This window comes from Ranitomeya variabilis, chromosome 1 (genome assembly GCF_051348905.1).
Source record: "Ranitomeya variabilis isolate aRanVar5 chromosome 1, aRanVar5.hap1, whole genome shotgun sequence".
Classification (NCBI taxonomy): domain Eukaryota; kingdom Metazoa; phylum Chordata; class Amphibia; order Anura; family Dendrobatidae; genus Ranitomeya; species Ranitomeya variabilis.
Window position 1 is genome coordinate 534,676,920 of NC_135232.1, and position 26,678 is coordinate 534,703,597.

Consider the following 26,678-nt stretch of genomic DNA (forward strand, 5'->3'; position numbering starts at 1 on the left):
GAGGCTCTCGTTCCTCCTCCTCAGATGACTCAAAAGAGCGAGAAAGGGCGTCAGCACGAATGTTCTTCTCCCCGGTGAGATAATGGAGGGTGAAGTGGAACCGGGAGAAGAACAAGGACCATCTGGCCTGGTGAGAATTTAGCCGCTGGGCTGTTTGCAAATATAACATGGATGCTTCCGACCTTAAGCATCCTTTTGGAAGAGGACTGCTCCTGCAGCAATGGAAGAGGCATCCACCTCCATGATAAAGGGTTTGTCTACATCGGGGCGATGTAGGATGGGAGCGCTAGCGAAATGTGACTTTATGGAATTAAAGGCCTTGGAGACCTCCACAGACCACAATTTGGGATTTGCTCCCTTCTTGGTAAGGGCAACCAAGGGAGCTATCAACGTTGAGATGCGTGGAATGAACTGTCGATAGTAGGTAATGAACCCCATGAAGCGCTGCACCGCTTTAAGAGAATGGGGTTCCTGCCAGTCCATCACAGCCTGTAGCTTGGCAGGATCCATAGCCAAACCCTGGGCAGAGATGATATAACCAAGAAATGGCAAGGACTCCTACTCAAACACACACTTCTCCAATTTGGCGTAGAGGGAGTTTGCCCATGAGAGGTCAAAGACTTTGCGAACATCTCTCCGATGGGAGTTGATATCTGGAGAGTAGATGAGAATATCATCCAGATAGACTACGACCGAGGTGGTGAGCATATCCCAGAAGATGTCATTCACAAAGTCTTGGAAAACGGCTGGGGCATTACAGAGCCCGAAGGTCATCACCAGATACTCATAGTGCCCATCCCTGGTGTTAAAACCGTCTTCCATTCGTCCCCCTCACGGAGGCGAATCAGATTGTAAGCACCCCGCAGATCTAATTTTGTAAATACCCTTGCTCCCCGTAGCCTATCAAAAAGCTCAGATATCAGGGGTAATGGGTATTTGTTCTTAACGGTGATGGCGTTAAGACCCCTGTAGTCAATACATGGACGCAGTTCCCCATTCTTCTTCTGAACAAAGAAGAACCCAGCCCCAGCAGGCGACACTGACTTCCTGATAATCTCTCTTGCCAGATTTTCTTCGATGTACTGAGACATAGCCTCCATCTCCGGGAGAGATAATGGATAAACTCAACCCCGGGGAGGCTCAGCACCAGGCAAGAGGTCAATAGGACAGTCATAGGGGCGGTGAGGCGGAAGGGTCTCCGCCGCCTTTTTGGAGAACACGTCCGCATGAGACCAGTATTGCTTGGGAAGAGAGGATAGACCTGCGGGTACCTCAGTAGTAGCAACCTGAACGCACTCCCTTTGACACCTACCCTCACAAGACTCACCCCATCCCAAATTCTGCCAGAAGACCACTCGATATGTGGAGAGTGGTACCGTAACCAATGTATCCCCAACAGGACCTCATCAATACCCTCAGGTATGACGAGCAGAGATAATGTCTCCTGATGGGATGGTGACATGGACAGAGTAAAAGAAATGGTCTGGTGAGTTATCTGTGAAGGTAGTGTCGACCCATTCACCACACGTACCATAACTGGTTGTGCTAGCATAACCAGGGGTATTGCGTGACGTTGGGCAAAGGCGGAAGACATGAAATTGCCCTCTGCCCCAGAATCCACGCAGAGCTCTACTGAGTGGGAAGATGAGCCAATGTTAATTGTCCCCTTAAAGGACAATTTTGAGGCAAACGTCGCCGTATCTAGTGTACCTCCCCTGACTACCATTAGAGGCTGACGTCTCCTCGACCGCTGAGAACATCTGGTGGCAAGATGTCCAGACTGCTGGCAAACATGACAAACCTTGTATGCCCAAGCGGTCCGGGACTTAGAACCCGCTTGTGACACCTCCCTGACCTCATGTGACTCAGGAACCAGGAGTACATAAGTAAGCAAAGTACATAAATGAAAGCAATACTAGCGCATGGCCGTGCGGCCATGCGAGCCTTATATAGCTGCAGCAAGTAAAAGACCTTCCCAGAAGGACCAATGAGAGGCTGCCATACCTGAGCATTTGACTCTAAATCGCCACTGAGAGATCTTGCCCTGGGCATGCTCAGTGTGTGCCAAGCAGGACTTAGTCCTAGCACCTACAGGACCTTCCTGAAAGGACCAATGGACTTAGCTGCAGTATCTGACCATGTGACCCTCGATCTCCACTGAGAGATCTTACTCAGGACATGCTCAGAACGAGAAGAGCAGGACTTAGTCCGAGGAGCGTCTGCTCGCCGCTGCCCAGCACTGACTTCAATGGCAGAAGCAGGAAAAGCAGCAGTAACTCTTTGTACAGAGTGGGACTGAGCAAGACGCTGTGACCGACGTCTCCGCTGAGCAGGCTCCACTGCAGCAGGAGAAGAATGGGAGACCGCAGCGGAGATGGCCCGAGATTCCCCCTGTGCAGAGGCAGGAACACGACTCCTAACATTAGCCCCCCTCCTTGGGCCTCGCCACTCTCAAAGGCAGCAATGAGCTGCGGAGCCCGAATGTGCTCAACAGACTCCCAGGAGCTGTCTTCAGGACCATGACCTGTCCTCAGGACTATGACCCTTCCAATCCACCAAATAATTTTTTTTGCCACGTACCACCTTGCACCCCAAAATAGTGTTCACCTCGTAATCGTCCGTAGACGAACCTGATGTTTCAGCAGATGACTCGGAAAACCGGGACATGTATATGGGTTTCAAGAGGGACACATGAAAGGTGTCGATGATACCCAGGCGTGGCAGAAGGGCCAAATGATAGACCACAGGATTAACCTGTTCGAGGACCTTAAAAGGACCCAAGCAGCGAGGTGCAAACTTAGCGGACTCCACTCGCAGCCTGATGTTACGGGCGGAGAGCCACACTAAGTCGCCAGGAGCAAAGGTCGGAGCGGGGCGCCGATGTGCATCGGCGGAGGACCTCATTCTCTCCTTGGAGGCCTGAATGGCATCCTGAGTGCGGTCCCAAATATCCCGTGCTTCCACAGCCCAGTCTGCCACCCTGGAGTCGGCAGAAGACACGGGCATAGGCACATCTACCTGCGGATGCTGACTATAGTTGAGGAGGAATGGGGTTTGTCCAGTGGAGTCGGCAACCGCATTGTTCAGCGCAAGCTCTGCCCACGGTAACAAGGATGCCCAGTCATCCTGTCTGGCTGAAACAAAATGTCGCAGATATGTGACTAAGGTCTGATTGGCACTCTCTACTAATCCATTCGTCTCGGGATGATACACGGAGGAGAGATTTAACTCAATGCTGAGAAGACGACACAGCTCTCTCCAGAACCGAGAAGCAAACTGGGGACCCCGGTCACTGACAATCTTGTCTGGCATACCGTGTAGGCGAAAGATGTGCTTTATGAACAACGCTGCCAAGGCCCGTGCCGAAGGTAACCACGGAAGCGGCACCAAATGCACCATTTTGGAGAAGTGATCGGTGATAACCCAAATGATGGTACAGCCCCGAGACTTGGGCAAACCCACCACAAAGTCCATCCCCACCATCTCCCAGGGCCTGTCTGCCACCGGCAATGGATAGAGTAACCCAGCTGGCCATTGTCGAGGAGACTTATTTTTGGCGCAGGAGGCACACGCCAGAACATAATCCCTGACATCACGGACCATATGTGGCCACCAATACGTCCTCGCCAACAGCTCAGATGTCCTTTTTGTCCCAAAATGTCCACCCACCCTGGACGAATGAGCCCACGAGAGAACCTCCGGTCGCAAATTGGGTGGTACAAAAGTCTTGCCCAGAGGCACAGACTCTAGCGAAACCGGGGCTACGGTTCTCAAGCTCTCAGTGGGAACAATAGGCTGAGGCTCCTCTTCCTCATCCACTGATGACACCACAGAGAGAGAGAGAGAGCATCGGCACGAATGTTCTTTTCCCCAGAAAGAAAATGGAGGGTGAAATGGAACCGGGAGAAGAACAAGGACCATCTAGCCTGGCGATAACTTAACCGCTGGGCTGTCTGTAGGTACATCAGATTTTTATGGTCTGTGAAGACTTGGAAAGGAAAACAAACTCCCTCCAAGAGATGTCTCCACTCCGAGAAGGCCAATTTCATGGCCAGCAACTCCCTGTCCCCGATGGAATAATTCCTCTCTGCTGGTGAAAAGGTCTTTGAAAAGAAGAAGCAAGGATGCTTCCGACCTTGATTATCCTTTTGGAAGAGTACTGCTCCTGCACCAACAGATGAGGCATCCACCTCCATGATAAAGGGTTTGTCTACATCGGAGCGATGTAGGATGGGAGCGCTAGCGAAATGTGACTTTATGGAATTAAAGGCCTTGGAGACCTCCACAGACCACAATTTGGGAATTGCTCCCTTCTTGGTAAAGGCAACCAAGGGAGCTACCAACGTTGAAATGTGTGGAATGAACTGTCGATAGTATTTAAGGAACCCCATGTAGCGACGCACCGCTTTAAGAGAATGGGGTTCCTGCCAGTCCATCACAGCCTGTAGCTTGGCAGGATCCATAGCCAAACCCTGGGCAGAGATGATATAACCAAGAAATGGCAAGGACTCCTGCTCAAACACACACTTCTCCAATTTGGCGTAGAGGGAGTTTGCCCATGAGAGGTCAAAGACTTTGCGAACATCTCTCCGATTGGAGTCGATATCTGGAGAGTAGATGAGAATATCATCCAGATAGACTATGACCGAGGTGGTGAGCATATCCCGGAGGATGTCGTTCACAAAGTATTGGAAAACAGCTGGGGCATTACAGAGCCCGAAGGGCAACACCAGATACTCATAGTGCCTATCCCTGGTGTTAAAAGCCGTCTTCCATTCGTCCCCCTCACGGATGCGAATCAGATTGTAAGCACCCCGCAGATCTAATTTTGTAAATACCCTTGCTCCCCGTAGCCTATCAAAAAGCTCAGATATCAGGTGTAATGGGTATTTGTTCTTAACGGTGATGGCGTTAAGACCCCTGTAGTCAATACATGGACGCAGTTCCCCATTCTTCTTCTGAACAAAGAAGAACCCAGCCCCAGCAGGCGACACTGACTTCCTGATGAACCCTCTTGCCAGATTTTCTTGGATGTACTGAGAGATAGCCTCCATCTCCGGGAGAGATAATGGATAAACTTGACCCCGGGGAGGCTCAGCACCAGGCAAGAGGTCAATAGGACAGTCATAGGGGCGGTGAGGCGGAAGGGTCTCCGCCGCCTTTTTGGAGAACATGTCCGCATGAGACCAGTATTGCTTGGGAAGAGAGGATAGATCTGCGGGCACCTCAGTAGTAGCAACCTGAACGCACTCCCTTTGACACCTACCCTCACAAGACTCACCCCATCCCAAAATTCTGCTAGAAGACCACTCAATATGTGGAGAGTGGTACCGTAACCAAGGTATCCCCAACAGGACCTCATCAATACCCTCAGGTATGACGAGCAGAGATATTGTCTCCTGATGGGATGGCGACATGGACAGAGTAAAAGGAATGGTCTGGTGAGTTATCTGTGAAGGTAGTGTCGACCCATTCATCACTCGTACCATAACTGGTTGTGCTAGCATAAAAAGGGGTATTGCGTGATGTTGGGCAAAGGCAGAAGACATGAAATTGCCCTCTGCCCCAGAATCCACCCAGAGCTCTACTGAGTGGGAAGATGAGCCAATGTTAATTGTCCCCTTATAGGACAATTTTGAGGCAAACGTCGCCGTATCTAGTGTACCTCCCCCTGACGACCACTAGAGGCTGACGTCTCCTCGACCGCTGAGAACATCTGGTGGCAAGATGTCCAGACTGCTGGCAAACATGACAAACCTTGTATGCCCAAGCGGTCCGGGACTTAGAACTCGCTTGTTACACCTCCCTGGCCTCATGTGACTCAGGAACCAGGACCGGAGATTCCAGAGGTCTGGCGAAGGTGGGAGCCAGCCGAAACCTCTGCCTACACTGGGCTCGCTCAAACCTCCGCTCATTAAAACGGAGGTCAATGTGGGTAGAGACAGTTATTAAGTCCTCCAGTGTGGCTGGAATCTCCCTAGTAGCCAGAGCGTCCTTAACATGATCAGCCAGCCCCCTCCAAAATATGGGGATAAGGGCTTTATCCGACCACTCCAGCTCTGTAGCTAAAGTTCGGAAACGGATGGCGAATTGGCTTACCAAGTACTCACCCTGAGTTAATGCCAACAGTTGGAGCGCCGTATCATGGGTGACTTGAGGTCCTAGGAAGACCTGTTTCAGAGTGCTCAGAAACAATGGAGCACTCTGCACCACATGATCGCCACGCTCCCACAGCGGCGTAGCCCATTCCAACGCCCTGTCCGACAAGAGGGACACAATAAATCCCACCTTAGCCCGCTCTGTGGGAAAACGTGCAGCCAGAAGCTCAAGGTGAATAGAGCACTGACTCATGAATCCCCTACAAGATCTGCTTTCTCCAGAAAATTTTTCTGGGAGCAGGAGGCGCGAAAATGTCAGAACAGGGGTGGCAGTGGACAAAGTTGCTGCAGCCACGCTAGCAGCCTGTACAGCAACTGCGGAAATATCCACAGCTGAGGTTGAGCTCTCGAGAGCAGCCAACCTACCCTCCAGCTGCTGGATATACCGCAAAGATTGCTGTATGTCCGCCATTTACTAGCCAGACCCTGACACTAGTATTATGTTATGTAGGGCTAGTGGAACGCACCTAATGAAAGTATATATTTTATTTGGATAGATGCGTTCGCAGCCCGGGGTCCACCGTGCAGGAGAACCTGCTGCTAGTAAATAGCGGAACTAATAGCAGTGTTAGCTGTTGCTTCACAGAGCAGCCGTGAACACAAAGCGCTGCACCCTGTTAGACTCCACAGAGGCACAGGTTAACTGCCTAATAAAGAGCAGTCAGTGGTCTTGCACGCACACAAAACTCCTCGCCGGAGGTGCCAGCATTCTAGGGGCTTATTTCGGCCAGGTCCATGAACACACAAGCATACGAACTCCTCGCCGGAGGTGCCAGCATTCTAGGGGCTTATTTCAGCCGGGTCCCTGAACACACACATACAAGACCACACTGGCGCAAAGTACATAAATGAAAGCAATACTAGCGCATTGCCGTGCGGCCATGCGAGCCTTATATAGCTGCAGCAAGTAAAAGACCTTCCCAGAAGGAACAATGAGAGGCTGCCATACCTGAGCATGTGACCCTAAATCTCCACTGAGAGATCTTGCCCTGTGCATGCTCAGTGTGTGCCAAGCAGGACTTAGTCCTAGCACCTACAGGACCTTCCTGAAAGGACCAATGGACTTAGCTGCAGTATCTGACCATGTGACCCTCGATCTCCACTGAGAGATCTTACTCAGGGCATGCTCAGAACAAGAAGAGCAGGACTTAGTCCCAGAAGCGTCTGCTCACCGCTGCCCAGCACTGACTTCAATGGCAGAAGCAGGAAAAGCAGCAGTAACTCTTTGTACAGAGTGGGACTGAGCAAGATGCTGGGACCGACGTCTCCACTGAGCAGGCTCCACTGTGGCAGGAGAAGAATGGGAGACCACAGCGGAGATGGCCTGAGATTCCCACTGTGCAGAGGTGGGAGCACGACCCCTAACACTGGATTTAATATACAGTTGTGATAAGAAGTTTGCATACCCTTGCAGAATTTTTCCTTTCTTGGCCGTTTTTCAGAGAATATGAATGATAACACCAAAACATTTTCTAAACTCATTTTCTTTTTTAAAATCATAATGACAACCCAAAACATCCAAATGACCCTGATCAAATGTTTATATATCCTGGTGATTTTGGCCTCATAACATACATAGAAGTTGACAAAATGGGTTTGAATGGCTACTATAAGTAACATCCTCACCTGTGACCTGTTTGCTTGTAATCAGTGTGCGCATAAAAACTGAGTGAGGTTCTGGGATCCAGACAGACTCTTGCATCTTTCATCCAGTCACTGACATTTCAGGATTGTGAGTCATAGGGAAAGCAAAAGAATTGTCAATGAATCTACAGGAAAAGGTAGTTGAACTGTATAAAACAGGAAAGGGATACAAAAAGATATCCAAGGAATTGATAATGCCAGTCAGCAGCGTTCAAACTGTGATTAACAAATGAAAAATCAGGGGCTCTGTAAAAACAAAACCACAGTCAGGTAGACTAATAGAAATGTTGTCCATAACTGCCAGGAATTCGGAATGTAAAGAAAAACCCACAATTTACATCAACTGAAATAGAGGACTCTCTGAAAACTAGCAGTGTGGCTGTTTCAAGATGCACAATAAGGAGGCATTTGAAGAAAAATGTGCTGCATGGTCGAGTCGCTAGAAGAAAGCATTACTGTGCAAATGCCACAAAGTATCTCACCTACAATACGCAAAACAGCACAGAGACAAGCCTCAAAACTTCTGAAACAATGGTAATTTGAAGTGATAAGACCAAAAATTCACTTTTTGGTGACAACCAAAAACATTACATTTGGAGAGAGGTCAACAAGGCCTGTGATGAAAGGATCACCATTCCTACTGTAAAGCACAGAGGTGGATCGCTGATGTTTTGGGGATGAGTGAGCTACAAATGCACAAGAAACCTGGTCAAAGTTGAAGGAAACATAAATGCAGCACGTTATCAGCAAATACTTGTGGCAAATTTTCACTCATTAGCCCAGAAGTTGCGCATGGGACGCACTTGTATGTTCCAATATGACAACGATCTAAAACACAAGGCCAAGTTGACCTGTCATTGGCTACAGCAGAACAAAGTGAAGGTTCTGGAGTGGCCATCTCAGTCTCCTGACCTCAGTATCATTGAACTGAACCACTCTGCGGAGATCTCAAGCGCGCAGTGCATGCTAGACAGCCCAGGACTTTACAGGAACTGGAGGCTTTTTGCCAAGAAAAGTGGGTAGCTTTATCATCTGAGAAAATAAAGAACCTCATCCACAACTACCACAAAAGACTTCAAGCTGTCATTGATGTTAGAGGGGGCAATACACGGTATTAAGAAAGGAAGTATGTAAACTTTTGATCAGGGTCATTTGGATGTTTTGGGTTGTCATTATGACTTAAAATGAGAAAGCATAGTAGTTTGACAATAAATAGCTTCACCCAATTACTAACCTTGCGTGGAGAAAAAGTTTTGGCGTTATCATTTGTATTCTCTGAAAAAAAGGCCAAGAAAGGAAAAATTCTGCTGGGGTATGTAAACATTTGAGCACAACTGTATTAGGAGTTAAAATGGCATACCTATGAAAAAATAGCATTTTTCACTCTATAACATTAATTGCATACTAATTTCTGGAAAAGACTTGTGCAGTCATAACAATGGTTAAACCCTGAAATGTATGTTTTGAGAGTAGTAGTATCCAAAATTATTAGTTACTGTGAAAATATTGTGCTAACTGTACAAATCTTTAATTTTCACCACCCAATGATAAATAAATCTGTGAAGCTCCTGAGGAATATAAATGCTCACTATACCTACCATTTATTGGAGGAGTGTAGTTTCCAAAATGTGCTCACCTTTGGGGTACTCCCACTGTATTGGTAGCCCAGGGGCTTTGCAAATGCACCTGACCAAAAACTATTCCATCAAATTTTGCTCTCCAAATAGCTGTCCCTTCCATCTGAGCCATACATGGGGTCAAACAGTAGTTTCAGACATAAGAAAAATTCCTGCATGCTACACATATAAAATAAGATCTTGATAGACTGTCAATTTTTATGAATTAATTGTCATTTATTTCAACTGCAATAAAGCATGCACAACTGTCTTTCAAACTGCCTGTCTGCAGAGAATGAAAGAAGCAAGCATGCTCCACCAAAGTAGCTGCCTCCACGAGAGAGTTTAAAAATAGCAAAAATAACACTAACTTTATTTTCTCTCATACAGACCTACATCTAATTAATGAAAGTAGCCTCAAATATATGAAATATTGCCCTTTACCGTCAGCAGTAGAGCTGTGGTTTCATTTTTACAACTAATGACATAATAGTTTTGTGGGCATCAGTATTAAACCAAGTTCAGTATTTGGTGAGTATTTTACCTCAGTATGTGTAAAGCCAAAACCAGGAGTGGGACAATCAGAGGGAAAGTATAATAGAAACACGTCACCACTTCTGTGTTTATCACCCACTCCTGGTTTTGGCTTACACATACTGAGGTAAAATACTCACCAAATGCTGATAGTGTGAACGTGGCCTAATAATTAAGAGCTTCTGGGGGTTTGTGCAATTCTTTTAGATGTCTGCATGTGATCAGTTGTATAATTGGGACAGTAGTATGTACAGGATTATAAATGTTTATGAACAGGCAGAAAATGAAGCAAATATTGGTCATACAACTATTTATATAATATGATTTTGCCTCACACTGGAGCCAGGCACATTACACATACATGCTTACCTATTGTAGCAGAAAAAATAACGATTCCTAAAACATTCATTTCTGTATTTGTCCCAGGCAATGTTTTGTATTTCACATCAGGAGATGGAGTAATTTCTAGGATCAAAGGTTGATGAATCAATGGATTTTTATCGTCAGGTGCAAGGTAGAGGAAACTTATTGGCTTTCCATCCGCTTGTCGACTATGACTTTTAACAATTGGAACCAGCACCGTTCTGTACTGAAGCAAAGACATAAAATGCAAAAATGTTAATTTATTATAATGCATTGTTGACATTTATTTCCTACTGCTTATATAGATTCAACATATTTACACAGAGGTTTCCATCACTCACCTTAGTTTTCATCAGTGATAGAGCTCCTGAAGACAAATACAGGCATGCCAAGTCACCTAACCAAAACAACATTTGACTAGAATGGGTTGTCCACCACTTGCTGTAGTACCCTGCCTAAAATAAAAACAAACCTTACACCCAACTCCTGCACTAGCAGCTCCAATCGATTTCACAGAATATGCAGACTCTTGCATAATGTTGTTGTGCCACATTAGAGACGCATCCTACTTGTAACCACAATGCTCGTGTGACAAAACAATGTCCAGCAAGCGCCTGCACACATGCAAACATTGGAATGATATTGCAAAATATAGTCTAAATCAGGGATGTCAAACTCAAAAGCACATAGGGTCAAAATCAAAAACTTGAGCAAAGTTACCGGCCAACCTTGATATTTATTAAAAAAACCCCTGCAATTGAGGACTTTTTTCTTATCATCAAATATAACGATGAACCTTTTCATATGGAAACAAACTTAAAAGGGTTGTCCCACTAACAAGGGTTAGCCCTCCACAAAATATAATTGGCCCCACATAGTCCACCATACATTATAATAGGCCCCTGTCATAGTGGGACTCCAGGGATTGATATTGGTGATCTCTGGCTGTGTGGTCAGTTTCCCTCTCTGTTTGACCACAGCCTGTGTTGTCTTTGTCTAACTGCTGCTAATGTTCTTGAATTTGCTTTTCTGTTTTGCATCTATGCCAGTGTTTTCACTCCCTCATTTGGTTTGTCCAATCACATCTTGGGGGGTGACTATTTATATTCTCCTGGCACATGCAGTCTGTGCTGGCTATATTCCAAGTTAGATGGATGTTTGAAGTCCCATCTACCTAATCAAGGATAATCTTGCTAATGTTTTCTCTATTGCTTCTCCTGTGGTTTGTTTGCGTGTTCCCCTTCGTAGCACACTTCCCATTTTGTTAAATTTAGGGCCTGGATCTGTCCACTTATACCGAAGGTCTTTTTAAGTTCCTTTCTTTTTCTTCTGTCTTTCGTGTATGACTATGTAAACAAGTCCTTAGCCCTCTGTCTCACCCTTAGGGTACTGTCACACTCTGCAACTTTCCAACGATCACGACCAGTGATACGACCTGGCCGTGATCGTTGGAAAGTAGTTGTGTGGTCACTGGAGAGCTGTCACACAGACCGCTCTCCAGCGATCAACGATGCCGAAGGCCCCTGGTAACCAGGGTAAACATTGGGTTACTAAGCGCAGGGCCGCGCTTAGTAACCCGATGTTTACCCTGGTTACCATCGTAAAAGTAAAAAAAAAAAAACAGTACATACTCACATTCCGGTGTCCGTCAGGTCCCTTGCAGTCTGCTTCCCGCTCTGACTGAGTGCCGCTGTAAAGTGAAAGCAGAGCACAGCAGTGACGTCACCGCTGTGCTCTGCTCTTACTTTCCGGCCGGCAGTCAGTCAGAGCGGGAAGCAGACTGCAAAGGACCTGACGGACACTGGAATGTGATTATGTACTGTTTGTTTTTTTTTACTTTTACGATGGTAACCAGGGTAAACATCGGGTTACTAAGCGCGGCCCTGCGCTTAGTTACCCGATGTTTACCCTGGTTACAAGCAAACGCATCGTTGGATCGGTGTCACACACACCGATCCAACGATGACAGCGGGAGATCCAGCGATGAAAGAAAGTTCCAAACGATCTGCTACGACGTACGATTCTCAGCAGGGTCCCTGATCGCTGCTGCGTGTCAGACACAGCGATATCGTATGGATATCGCTGGAACGTCACGGATCGTACCGTCGTAGCGACAAAAGTGCCACTGTGAGACAGTACCCTTAGTGTGCACTGTTATAGATAATACTATCTATCAAGGGGATGACACAGGCGAGATAACATGCTAATTATTGGCTTTTGTTCATTGTGAAAGGGTCTATCACAGTGATGAAAAGTAACCAATAGGAAAAGTCCCTGCTGTTACCGGGTGCCAGCCGGCAGATGTCAGCGGGTGCATGTGCAGTGCATTTTTTTCAGGAAGATGAGGGCCGGGGGCTAGAGCAGGAGAGCCTGGGGGATGGCGGAGGTATTGGGGCGTGGATAGGGGGGCCTGGGGACAACATTTTTTTTTACTTGATACACCGTTATTTACAGCCCTGAGTGTTATCCAGGGTTTCAGTTACCCTCGGAAGCTGAGATCCCATAGATTTTGGGATGCTGGGGGGGCGCTATACCCTTATTCTAGTTTGTCATTTCAAAACTGTGATGAGGGAGTAAGAGTCCTTAGTGGCTGCCATTTTAATGCGTATCGGTTGTCATTAAGGGGTTAAAACATCAGTAAATTGCTGTGTAATATGACTAAAACCTGCTAGATATGAAGACTGTGCAATATATCCATGACACAACCTGTAACGAATATGTATAACATAAGTTGTTAAGGTGTTAAATGGATTATCTAGTACTCATGGACAGGCTTAAATATTTGCAATTTGTGTGGTTGCTTAGGGTGCCATCAATTTACAACATTGGGAACAATAGGGAGTCAGGTGGTGCAAGATACTCTTTACATTGCTTACTGACAATCTTTTGCCATTATGCTTACTGAACCAAAAAACTGGCAGATCTTTACTCCTTGCTCCTGTCTCAGACCCTTCACTTCTTCTGGTGTTTGTATCTGCCTCCTTTTTGGAAGTTCACGCCAGCACCATTCTTGCCATTGGCGGCATTTGTACAGATTGATCTCCCTGCAGTCTTCATTGAAATTTTGACTCGTATTTGAGCCGAGAACTCAATCTGCACATGTGCAGGCACTGGCTCCATTTTATTGAAGATCAATTAATGCAAGAGCCGCCAGTAGAGAGGATGGCACTGGGGCAAAATTTCAAATAGGAGGCAGATGCAAACACCGGAGGCAGGTGAAGGGGCCAGTGCAGGAGTTGAAGACCCTACCCACAGTCCCACCCCTGTGCACCAAAATCTTTTTGCACCAAAACTTCAAATGCTGAGTAAACAACAACCCCTATGCAGATTTATACACTAAATGCATCTATAAGTACTAAATATACCCTGAAGTGGTTAAAAAGGATATAAGTTGGAACACAATGTTAATTTTATGGGGTGCTTTTGTGGTGCTTTTTTGCAGGTGGATTCTGGGCACACCCTGTATGGAATATGCATCCAGTGCACCTACCTTTAGAGTGGCTTACATTTAGTCAAGGAAAGATTGGAACAGTTATATAAGGATAAAATACCTTTATTGAGACAACAAAAGGGTGCCCGCACAATCAGTAACAAGAAAAATTGATTATGCACATTAAAATGTAAGAGTAAAACACCAAAGCATCACCAGGTAAGGTATATGTCAAATACATATATGGATTAAATTTGATGAAGCAGCGTAGATTAATACGCATATAGTAGTATACCATGCCATTGTATACAGTATATATACCACTGGATTAAAAAAGTGTCCTACAAAGAAGGTATGGGGCCCAGAACCGAGGCACGCAGGAGCAGTATGGGTAAATATTTAGCTCAATTGAGTGATCCGATACACAGCTCTGGCCAAAAATTAAGAGACCACTGCAAAATATTCAGTTTGTCTGATTTTTGAGTAAAATGTAAATTGTTCTTTTATTCTATAAACTTCTGACAACATGTCTCTGAATTTCCAAGCAATACCTTTAGTATTTATTTTCTGACAAAGAAAAATGGTCAAAATAAAAAACAAACAAACAGGGCTTTCAGATCTCAAATAATGCAAAGAAAACAAGTTCATAATCATTTAGAACAACAATACTAATGTTTTATCTCAGGAAGAGTTCAGAAATCTATATTTTGTGGAATAACCATGATTTTTAATCACAGCTTTCATATGTCTTGGCATGCTTTCCAACCGTCTTCCACACTGCTTCTGGAGCAAAAATGTAAGCAGTTCTTCTTTGTTTGATGGCTTGTGACTATCCATTATCCTCTTGATTACATTCCAGGGGTTTTCAATGGGGTTCAGGTCTGGAGATTGGGCTGACCGGGTTTTGATGTGGTGGTCTCTTAATTTTTGCTAGAGCTGCAGATGTTCCTTAAGGGAGGTGTCTGGGCACAGAACCTACACAAAACTTAGAATTATGAGATGGGAGCAGTGAATGGGTGCTGTATAGAGAAAAGTGGAGTCACTGCCATATTGTGGGAGAGTAAGAGAGGAGGATGGGATTACCATGGTGGATTCTGGTGTGGCACATGCCCTGGTGTGCTTTTTGGACCATCTTCCTTCATCAGGGAGTGTCATCCGCATGGAACCAGGGAGTTAAATAGAGAGGACGGGGTGCCGACAGGTGGAAAGGAGTCGACACATACACGCCAGGAGGATCAGGAAGTAACCGCCACCTATTGTGAATCCTGCTTTTGGGCAGGTGGTTGTAGGTGGTAATGCAGTTGCCCCTGAGTTGCAGTCCTGGTCAGGTGTATCTGCTGATTGCAGTTCTGACTGGGGTATTTAGGCATGCTGGATTCATTAGTCCTTGCCAGTTGTCAATTGTTGGGAGGTGTAGGACCTCTGCATGGTTCCTCCTGCCTTTCTGCCAAATCAGCAAAGATAAGTCTCTGTTTTTTTTTTTCCCTGTGGCACACATGTTATGTGCTTACAATTCAGTGCTATTCAGTGCTATTCTTTGTGTTTTCTTGTCCAGCTTAGATTGTGTCAGTATTTTCTCAGTCTTGTTGGATTCTCTGGAGTAGCAGATATACATTCCATGTCTTTAGTTAGATTGTGGAACTTTTTGTATTATCTGCTGTGGATATTTTTGGAAGGGTTTTAATACTGACCGCCTAGTAATCTGTCCTATCCTTTCCTATTTAGCTAGAGTGGCCTCTTTTGCTAAATCCTGTTTTCTACCTGCGTGTGTCTATTCTTCTCCTACTCACAGTCATTATTCGTGGGGGGCTGCCTATCCTTTGGGGGGTCTTCTCTGAGGCAAGGTAGCATTCCTATTTCCATCTATAGGGGTATTTAGTCCTCCGGCTGTGTCGAGGTGTCTAGGGCATTTTAGGCACACCCCACGGCTACTTCTAGTTGCGGTGTTAGTTCAGGATTTGCGGTCAGTACAGGTTCCACCGACTCCAGAGAAAGTTTCATGCGGCTCCAAGGTCACCAGATCATAACAGCCACCCACGTTATGTGACCGATGACGCCAAGTCACATGATCGCGTCTCGGCGTCTCAGAGGCATGGAGACGCAGGAGGCAGGGACTGTCCGGAAAGCAGGCAACGCATGTGTACAGCCCCGATCTAGCCCTATCGGTAAGTGGAATGATGTCAGAGGTGGTAGTTGATGATGCACTGGGAATAGGAGTGACTTATGCAAAGGAGTCAATCATGGTGATGCTGTGTGAAGTGTTGGAGGATAAGAATGGTGGACTTGAAACCTGAAAGAAATATACGAGTAATAACAAGGGGATAAGAGTGTGAAATAAAATAAAACAATCGTAATCTTGTGTGTATAAATATGGCCGATGGATAAGAAAGGGGAAAAAAAGTGAATGGCACAAATATACATGACAATTACATGCAGGCTATAAAAGCAAGATTCATGATGTGTCATTGGAGTGCCCGCCTGGGACTTAGGGTTACTCGGTACCTGGTCCGGTGGTCATTAAAGGGGTGGTCATGGCAGCAGCGACCCAGTCCGTGGCCCTGGACGTCCAAATTAAACAGAAGGTCTTTAAAGGGTTTTTTTAGGAATAAGAATGTGGTATTCGGTCAGAGATGACCGACTCTGCTTAAAGGGGTCCTCTGGGGAGTGATGGCACTGCAGCAAAGATGGTATGTTTTCCCGCAGGTGAAGCTTAGACCCCAGGGCTCCAGGTGTATTTGGCAAATATAGTGTGGTGCCAGAAATAATCAGAGGACACAGGGTTCCAGTCTCTTTACTTGTTTACTGGTGGTTTATGGCCACAGTCCAGGGTACCGGTAACAGGTGTTGATGAGGTCCGGTCGACCTGCAAACAATTATGGATCCTCCTTTCCAGGTGAGGTTATAAACCTTCCTTCTTGCGCTTTAAGGCAAGTCCCTTGCTGCCTATGGCTCCACACAAGGTCCTCTCTTTCCCTGTCCTAAGACAGTACCTGCATGGTAAGCAACGCAAGCCCTTTTATGGGTGTCTCTAAGGTGACTCCGGGCTCGGAATGTTGCTGTACCTTCGGGTGTGGCTGCGGACAGACAACCTCAAGTCTTCTGCCCTCCGTTTCTTCTTTGGGACATACAGTTCCACACAGCCTCTGGCTCCTGGTGCCCGGTATCTGTGGAGCGCAGTCGCAGGGCCGTGGGATTCTCGGTACCGGGCCTCTCTCTGTCTCAGTCTTGGGGTTGTCACGGTGGCTAGACCCGGTCCGTGACCCTGCTAAGGGGGTGTCCAATGAAAGATGTGATGCTGGGGCGTGGTGCCGGTCACGATGAATAATGAGGACACAGGGTTGCAGTCTCTCCACTGAAGGCTTCAGGATCCTCAATCCAGAGCACTGCCAACAGGGCTGGCTGAGACCGGCCAGTGCGAAGGCACATCCAGAGTTCTCTTTGCAGGTGGAAATCAGTGCCCACCCTCCAGCGCCTGTGTGTTGCAGCACCTCCCTGCTGAGCACCACGGGATAGTCCCCACAACTGCCGTGTCTGTTTCTGATGTTCTTCTCTCACAACTGGTATCTATTCTGATGTTCTTCTCCATCCCCCAGATGACACGGACAGGACGCACCCGCACGACGGGCAGGCCCGGAGCTCTTCCGGGACCCCAGAGTCGCCCCTCTCCCACAGTTGCCCCCTATGTCTGCTTAGGTGATTTAGGTGAGACATCCAACCTAAAATTAACTGTCCTGCCGCTGTTTGAAGTAATGCTCGGAGCCTAATACTTTCTCGGCGTTCCGGCCACCGGCCACGCGCCCCAGTAGGATGCTGCCTCGGTCTTACGGCACGACTCCTACTGGTGTTATCTCCTTTTTGCTGTGATCTTGTCTCTCACCTCTCCACAATAAACCTCGCCTCCCGTCCCTTCCCGAGATACCGCCGCAATGTAGTGCAGGCACAGCTCCTCAACGTTCTGTCTTGTTCGCTAGGCCTCTGCCAGGATCGCACCCCTGACAGGGACCCCCTGAATCCTCCCCTGCAACACCCTCTGCCACAGGACATTACCTGGTTCCAACCCAGTCAGCTTCTCTCTAACTCTCTATCCAACCCCCAGTTTTACCAGATTGTGAGGAGTGGCCTAATACATAGTACCCTTTGCTCCCCCTGGAGGCCAGACTATGAAGTGTATTGGTGCCTGTGATACCTGGTCAGGTGAACTCCTTCAGTGCAATCGGACGTACCATCATTCCCCTTAGTGGCGGAGCAACAGTACTGCAATGACCAGGACTCTGGGGCACTGCATCTGCACTTCAGCATGGAAGGAGCTCAGTTGCAGCACCCATTCCAGCTCCTTAATTCTCCTGTGCTTCTTCCCTCTGGTACGTTCTACAGATACAACGCTGTCTGCTTCTCCACTCCGGCCTGGAGCTGCAGCACCACTTGGCTGTATGGCCCCAGCTTTCCTGGTCTCTCTCCTTCAACTGTCTCCTTCACTGTCTGCTACAGACTCTCTCCTCAGACTGCCTAACTCCTCCTCCAAGCCAGAATATATTTCTCTGGGGAAGCTCCCCTGAAACCGCGTTGTGAGCTCCGCCTTCTGGCCTGGAATCAGAAGATGATGCACGTATGTACCACCTCCTAAAGGGATCTTCCTCGCTTCCAGGCATGGCATCACCCTCCCTGAAAGAAAGGCAACACCACTGTAACAAGCGGCTTCCTGGGGTGTTACATCATGATGGTGAAAAAGTGGCAGTGTATAATACTATGAGACTATTAGACAGGGAAAGCTATTTGAATAGGTGGAAATAATAATAATAATAATATTATAATGATAATGGAAGAATGGATACATGATAAGGTTTAGGACTCATATTAAACTAAGTGAAAAAACTACAAATAATGATGATAAGTAAGTGATATGGGCTGACCACGAACAGGTGTCAAGTACAAATGAAATGTGATGGATGTTAGACTGTTAAAAGTGTATAAAGGGGTAGAAAAACATTGTATGTATGGAAAAGATCAGGGGAACATAAAAGAAAATGTAAAATTGTAATAAATATGACCCCAGGGTGGAGAAGGTGCTATCCAAAAATTGGGAGTTGGAAGTTTCGCCCCCAGCATTTCGCCCCCAGCAGTTCACCCCCAGGTACACTTCGCCCCCGAACATTTTGCCCCCAGCATTTTGCCCCCAGGTTGATTCGCACCGCACATTTTGCCCCCAGCAGTTCACCCCCGGATGTTTCGCACCCAGCTGTTTGCCCCCGGATGTTTCACCCCCAGCAGTTCGCCCCCGGATGTTTTGCTTCCAGCAGTTCACCCCCGGATTTTTTGCACCCAGCAGTTCGCCCCCGGATGTTTCGCCCCCGGATGTTTCACCCCCAGCTTTTTGCCCCCAGATGTTTCAGCCCCAAATTAGGCAGGGAATTTCAGCCTTGTGTTTTAGCCCTAAGACCTCTTTCACAGTAGCCACTTTCCCAAGTGCTAAGCACTGGAAAATGGCTAAGAAGATTGCCAATTTTGAATATACTAGATGGTGGCCCGATTCTAACGTGTCGGGTATTCTAGAAGGCGCAGCCACGTGGTATGTTGCACAGGTTATGTAGTATATTGGACAGTCCACGTAGTACATTGCACAGGCCACGTAGTATATTGGACAGCCGACATAGTATTTTGGACAGTGCACGTAGTAAATTGCACAGTCCACGTAGTAAATTGCAAAGCGCATGTAGTAAATTGCACAGTCCACGTAGTAAATTGCACAGTGCATGTAGTATATTGGCCAGCAGACGTAGTATATTGCACTCGTCACGTAGTATATTGCACTGCCCATGTAGTCTAGGAATGTGGGCACTATATTCATGTAAAAAAATAAATAAATAAAGATATACTCACCTCAGCCACGGGCCCTGAAGTCCTCGCACCTCTCTGCAGTGCTGGCGGTGGCATCCAGTCTGAGCATAGGACCTGCAATGACGTCGCGGTCACATGACCGTGATGTCATCGCAGGTCCTGGACGCATGGCATCGTTCGGACCGGAAGGCACGGCGTGCACCGGAGAGAGGCGCGGAAGACTGCGCGACATCGGAGGGGGTGAGAATAACTTTTTTTTTTATTATTATTTTTTTTAACATTACATCTTTTCACTATTGATGCTGCATAGGCACCATCAATAGCGATAAGTTGGTCACACAGGGTTAATAGCAGTGTTAACGGAGTGCGGTACACCGCGATCCGTTAACGCTGGCATTAACCCTGTCTGAGCGGTCAGCGATGAGTGCAGGGCAGTGAAGCAGCGGCCATTTTTCTGGCAGACTGTGACCGTCGCTGATTGGTCGTGGCAATGGTCGTGGGCGTTTTGCCACGACCAATCAGCGACTTGGATTTACATGACAGACAGACGCCGTGACCAATGAGTATACGAATAAAACGTTACAGACAGAAAGACAAAAGTGACACTTAGACAATTATATAGTAGATAAGTCAATGGCTGGAAAAGCGAGGTGTTGTTTCGGCCAGCTCTTTTTATTTTATTACAGGAGCTATTTTTGAGCACTTAGTGTCCATCAATAGCCTGTATCTTATGGGTCATTACCGAGAGTGCTCACAAAAGCACTCTGAAAAATGCCAGTAAAGCACGTGCTTTGGAGTTCTAAAACAGTGGCAGCATAAGGGTGCTTTCACATTTCTGCTACATATGCACTACAAGCCGCCCGTTCGCTTCTGTAATGCTGCATTCCGCTAATCTGCAGCGGAACGAAAAGAAGAAAATGCTCTTCTTTTTGTTCTGACACTGATAGCGGAATTACGAAAGTGAACGGGCGGCTGCAGATCGCGGAACCCTGCCGTTCACTTCTATGAGCAATGCAAGCGGAATGTCAGCATTCCACCAGCATTGCCCCGGGGTCAGCTGGATGTCAGATCCAGAGCGGATCGACCTCTGGCGGTCACAAACACAAGTGTGAAACCACTCTAAAATTACAGTGTGCAAGAAGCCTAAAATCTAAACAATTTTGAACTTTTACCTGACCCAGCACTGACCTGCTTTGCTGCAAGTTTTGTTGCAGATGTAACAAGTAGCAGGTCACATGTCCTGCAAGTTACATTAGACTAGCTTTTATTCCACCTGTACATCAGAATATAGCAGTGTCTGAAATCTCCACAAAGAGAGAAGTGTACTGCCACAAAAAATCACTCAGCTTCCAGAGCAATTCACTTTCTACAACTATGAATTCAGTTCTGTCCAAACGTGGAAGGAGGAAGTTGGTCCATGAGAATCACATTTAATTATTTTCCAAACGAACCGCGGATGATGTCTGGGTATGTGAAAAACGGTCGACTTGCAAGGGACGTGTTTGGACCAAAGAAGTATCTGGCGAAGTTGTGAAAGTAGTCAATCTTCACAGTCACGCAGCACAAGCTGCAAGACCTGAAGCAATCCGACTTGTTAATGAGGCAGTCACCAGGGCAAGGACAACACAGGAGACACCACAACAGATTCTCACAGATGTCGTTTCAGGAGCCCATTCTAATGTTGCAGCACTTCTCGCAAGGAAAGCATCACTGAAGAGGACAATACGATTAGCAAGGCAACTTGGCAATATTCCAAGGTTACCTCAAACCCTTGATCAACTTGTTATCCCCCTGGAGTTCCAGGAGATCAGTATTGATGGTGTCCAGCAGCAGTTCCTTCTGCATTACTCTGGTTAAGCTACTTAACCATTTAACATTGTATTGAAACAATTCCATTATGCATAATTATTGCAAAGTTTATTTTGCACAAATGTGAAAAATGCTAGACTATAAGGTGCTGATGTAAAATACTATGTGATTTTTGCCTTCAAGGGAAACTTTGAGGGTAATATAATGTAGTGAGGCCTACTGATTCCAACTAGTGTTGGCTAATCACTGGAAAGATAGGATCAGATCGGGCTGATCATAACGAAAGATTGGAATTTATTCCGATCCAATCTCCAGAGCCAGATATATATATATATATATATGCACACTGTATGGCCGAACAGTGTGTGTGTATATATATGTATATATGTGGGTGGGTGATGGTGGTCTGGCAGTTTGGAACTTTGTAATGCAATAAAGGGTTTGTATAGGACTTCAGCAGCGCGGCAATCTTTCTTAATAGATGCATGTTAAGTACGGGCGGAAGCCAAACCCTGCTCTAGCAGCACACTGAGTCCTCAGCAACAATCTCAGTTGAGCCACTCTTCTTCCAGCTTTCTTGCATATATATATAATGGCCCAAAGCTGCGCTGTTAAAAAATAAACAAACCCAGTTATTCAACTCTCTCTCTGATGTCCAGCGCTGTCTCCGGCGGTGCAGGGAATTCCGAAATCCCAACGCTATGCATTCTGGGTTGTGCATCACCACCTCTGCACATGTGCCGGGCTGTTCTGTGACGTGATGTGGTGCTTTCCCAGGACCGTCTAGTGAGCGGTCCTGGGATCACTCTCCATCGTAGTTATAGTACGGCAGGCACAGAGGCGGCGATGCGCCACCTGGATTTCGGGATTCCCTGCACTGCTGGGCTTGGAGCCGGAGCCAGTACTGGTCACTGGAGAAAGAGGTGAGTAACTGGGCTTGTTTATTTTTTAACAGCGCAGCCTGGAGCTATTTACTAAAGCTAAATATGCACACACGCTGTACACCCATACAGTGTGTGTGTGTGTGTGTGTGTGTGTGTGTGTATGTATATATATATATATATATATATATATATATATATATATATATATAATACGCACACTGTTCGGGCGTGTTTGCCCGGACAGTGTTTTCAGATTACGGAGGATTCCGATTTGTAATTCAGATCATCATCATGATCTGGCTACAAATCGGATCGTAATTTAAACTAGATGGGTATTTCCTGAAGGAACTACAGATAGTGCTTTGGAATGGTGCCCGGGCTGCCCCTGCAAGACTTTCACACTTGGGTGCCCCTCAGGGGCTGGTTTGGTAGTTGTAGCCCCTCAGGGTTGAGGCCACTCTGGGTCCGATTTGGCGGGCGGCGCCACTCTGGGTCCGATTTGGCGGGCGGCGCCACTCTGGGTCCGATTTGGCGGGCGGCGCCACTCTGGGTCCGATTTGGCGGGCGGCGCCACTCTGGGTCCGATTTGGCGGGCGGCGCCACTCTGGGTCCGATTTGGCGGGCGGCGCCACTCTGGGTCCGATTTGGCGGGCGGCGCCACTCTGGGTCCGATTTGGCGGGCGGCGCCACTCTGGGTCCGATTTGGCGGGCGGCGCCACTCTGGGTCTGATTTGGCGGGCGGCGCCACTCTGGGTCCGATTTGGCGGGCGGCGCCATTCTGAGTCCGATTTTGCGGGCGGCGCCACTCTGGGTCCGATTTTGCGGGCGGCGCCACTCTCGGTCCGATTTGGCAGGCGGCGCCACTCTGGGTCCGATTTGGTGAGCGGGGCAATAATTATAATAAGACTACAGATAGTGCTTTGAAATTGTGCTGTGCTATCACTTTAAGAGCTGATATTATCTGGCAAAACTGTGCTGGGGTCATGTACAGTTCGCAGGCGTTGGCATAGTAACTGGGCCTGACTGCACATATCAATGAGTTAATCAGCCAGGTGGCAGGTACATTTCAAATTGCCTCAGAAACCCGGCCATTATAACCTATGGGAAAATTTCCCTATTGAAATGCATTACAATGAGGGGAAAAAACATTTTCAAACGCAAATTGCACCAAAACTACAAATCCGATCGACACGAAAAATACTTAGCACACCTCTTGGGGACGCTGGCTTCGAAATGACACCTCACTGGAGTCTGTGAGTGAAGCGGTTTGGGCCGCATTACGTGCGGACTGAATAATAATAATAACTAGATGGGTATTTCCTGAAGGAACTACAGATAGTGCTTTGGAATGGTGCCCGGGCTGCCCCTGCAAGACTTTCACACTTGGGTGCCCCTCAGATGCTGGTTTGGTAGTTGTAGCCCCTCAGGGTTGAGGATTTGGTGGGCGGGGCCACTCTGGGTCCGATTTGGGGGGCGGAGCCACTCTGGGTCCGATTTGGTGGGCTGGGTCACTCTGGGTCCGATTTGGTGGGCCGGGCCACTATGGGTCCGATTTGGTGGGCCAGGCCACTATGGGTCCGATTTGGTGGCCCGGGTCACTCTGGGTCCGATTTGGTGGCCCGGGTCACTCTGGGTCCGATTTGGTGGCCCGGGTCACTCTGGGTCCGATTTGGTGGCCCGGGTCACTCTGGGTCCGATTTGGTGGCCCGGGTCACTCTGGGTCCGATTTGGTGGCCCGGGTCACTCTGGGTCCGATTTGGTGGCCCGGGTCACTCTGGGTCCGATTTGGTGGCCCGGGTCACTCTGGGTCCGATTTGGTGGCCCGGGTCACTCTGGGTCCGATTTGGTGGCCCGGGTCACTCTGGGTCCGATTTGGTGGCCCGGGTCACTCTGGGTCCGATTTGGTGGCCCGGGTCACTCTGGGTCCGATTTGGTGGCCCGGGTCACTCTGGGTCCGATTTGGTGGCCCGGGTCACTCTGGGTCCGATTTGGTGGCCCGGGTCACTCTGGGTCCGATTTGGTGGGCCGGGTCACTCTGGGTCCGACTTGGTGGGCCAGGCCACTCTGGGTCCGATTTGGTGGCCCGGGTCACTCTGGGTCCGATTTGGTGGGCCGGGTCACTCTGGGTCCGATTTGGTGGGCCGGGTCACTCTGGGTCCGATTTGGTGGGCCGGGTCACTCTGGGTCCGATTTGGTGGGCCGGGTCACTCTGGGTCCGATTTGGTGGGCCGGGTCACTCTGGGTCCGATTTGGTGGGCCGGGTCACTCTGGGTCCGATTTGGTGGGCCGGGTCACTCTGGGTCCGATTTGGTGGGCCGGGTCACTCTGGGTCCGATTTGGTGGGCCGGGTCACTCTGGGTCCGATTTGGTGGGCCGGGTCACTCTGGGTCCGATTTGGTGGGCCGGGTCACTCTGGGTCCGATTTGGTGGGCCGGGTCACTCTGGGTCCGATTTGGTGGGCCGGGTCACTCTGGGTCCGATTTGGTGGGCCGGGTCACTCTGGGTCCGATTTGGTGGGCCGGGTCACTCTGGGTCCGATTTGGTGGGCCGGGTCACTCTGGGTCCGATTTGGTGGGCCGGGTCACTCTGACTGACAGCAGGATAAGGGAATGGCTGATAACAGAGAATAGACTGACAGCAGGACAAGGGAATGGCTGATAACAGAGAGAATAGACTGACAGCAGGACAGGGGAATTGCTGATAACAGAGAGAAATAGACTGACAGCAGGACGGGGAATGGCTGATAACAGAGAGAATAGACTGACAGCAGGACAGGGGAATGGCTGATAACAGAGAGAATAGACTGACAGCAGGACGGGGAATGGCTGATAACAGAGAGAAATAGACTGACAGCAGTACGGGGAATGGCTGATAACAGAGAGAAATAGATGGGTATTTCCTGAAGGAACTACAGATAGTGCTTTGGAATGGTTCCCGGGTTGCCCCAGCAAGACTTTCACACTTAGGTGCCCCTCAGGCGCTGGTTTGGTAGTTGTAGCCACTCTGGGTCCGATTTTGTGGGTGGGGCCCCTCAGGGGCCGATTTGGTGGGCGCTGTATACTGCGGGGCTCTGTGCTGTATACTGCGGGGCTCTGCGCTGTATGCTGCGGGGCTCTGCGCTGTATACTGCGCGGCTCTGCGCTGTATGCTGCGGGGCTCTGCGCTGTATGCTGCGCGGCTCTGCGCTGTATACTGCGGGGCTCTGCGCTGTATGCTGCGGGGCTCTGCGCTGTATGCTGCGGGGCTCTGCGCTGTATAATGCGCGGCTCTGCGCTGTATACTGCGCGGCTCTGCGCTGTATGCTGCGCGGCTCTGCGCTGTATAATGCGCGGCTCTGCGCTGTATACTGCGCGGCTCTGCGCTGTGTACTGCACGGCTCTGCGCTTTAAACTGCGCGGCTCTGCGCTGTGTACTGCACGGCTCTGCGCTGTGTACTGTGCGGCTCTGCGCTGTGTACTGCGCGGCTCTGCGCTTTATACTGCGCGGCTCTGCGCTGTGTACTGCGCGGCTCTGCGCTGTGTACTGCACGGCTCTGCGCTTTATACTGCGCGGCTCTGCGCTGTGTACTGCACGGCTCTGCGCTGTGTACTGCGCGGCTCTGCGCTGTGTACTGCGCGGCTCTGCGCTTTATACTGCGCGGCTCTGCGCTGTGTACTGCGCGGCTCTGCGCTGTGTACTGCGCGGCTCTGCGCTGTGTACTGCACGGCTCTGCACTGTATACTGCGTGGCTGTGCAATATACTACGTGGACATGCATATTCTAGAATACCCGATGAGTTAGAATCGGGCCACAGTCTAATAATCATAAGACTACGGATAGTGGTTTGGAATTGTGCTGTACTGTCACTTTAAGAGCTGATATTATCTGACAAAACTTGTGACCTGGTGAGCTGATGTAGATTTCATAGGAGTTGGCATAGTAACTGTGTCTGACTGTGCATATCAATGAGCTAATCAGCCAGGTGGCAGTTATTTTTAGAAATTGCCTCAGAAACCAGCCCATTATAAACGTATAGGAAAATTTCTCCTTTGAAACGCATTGAAAGACTTTTTTCAAACACAAATTGCGCAAAAACTACAAATCCGATCGACACGAAAAATACTTAGCACACCTCTCAGGAACGCTGGCTTCGAAATGACACCTCACTGGAGTCTGTGAGTTTAGCGGTTCGGGCCGCATTACGTGCGGACTGAATAATAAGAATAAGAAGAAGTTTACCACGGTGGAATAACAGTATAGTGCTTTGTTCCAAAGCACTATAACTAGATGGGTATTTCCTGAAGGAACTACAGATAGTGCTTTGGAATGTTGCCCGGGCTGTCCCTGCAAGACTTTCACACTTGGGTGCCCCTCAGGCGCTGGTTTGGTAGTTGTAGCCCCTCAGGGTTGAGGCCACTCTGGGTCC

The 26,678-nt window shown here is 48.3% G+C and overlaps 1 protein-coding gene across 1 annotated transcript in view; it reads right to left on the reverse strand.

Moving 5' to 3' along the window:
• LOC143766682 (excitatory amino acid transporter 5-like) overlaps positions 1 to 26,678 on the reverse strand; it is a 2,075,093-nt gene that overhangs the window by 1,135,493 nt on the left and 912,922 nt on the right. Inside the window, exon 3 of the mRNA XM_077254538.1 lies at positions 10,322 to 10,541. Coding sequence (XP_077110653.1) covers positions 10,322 to 10,541 — 220 coding nt within the window. The remainder of the gene's footprint in view (positions 1 to 10,321; positions 10,542 to 26,678) is intronic.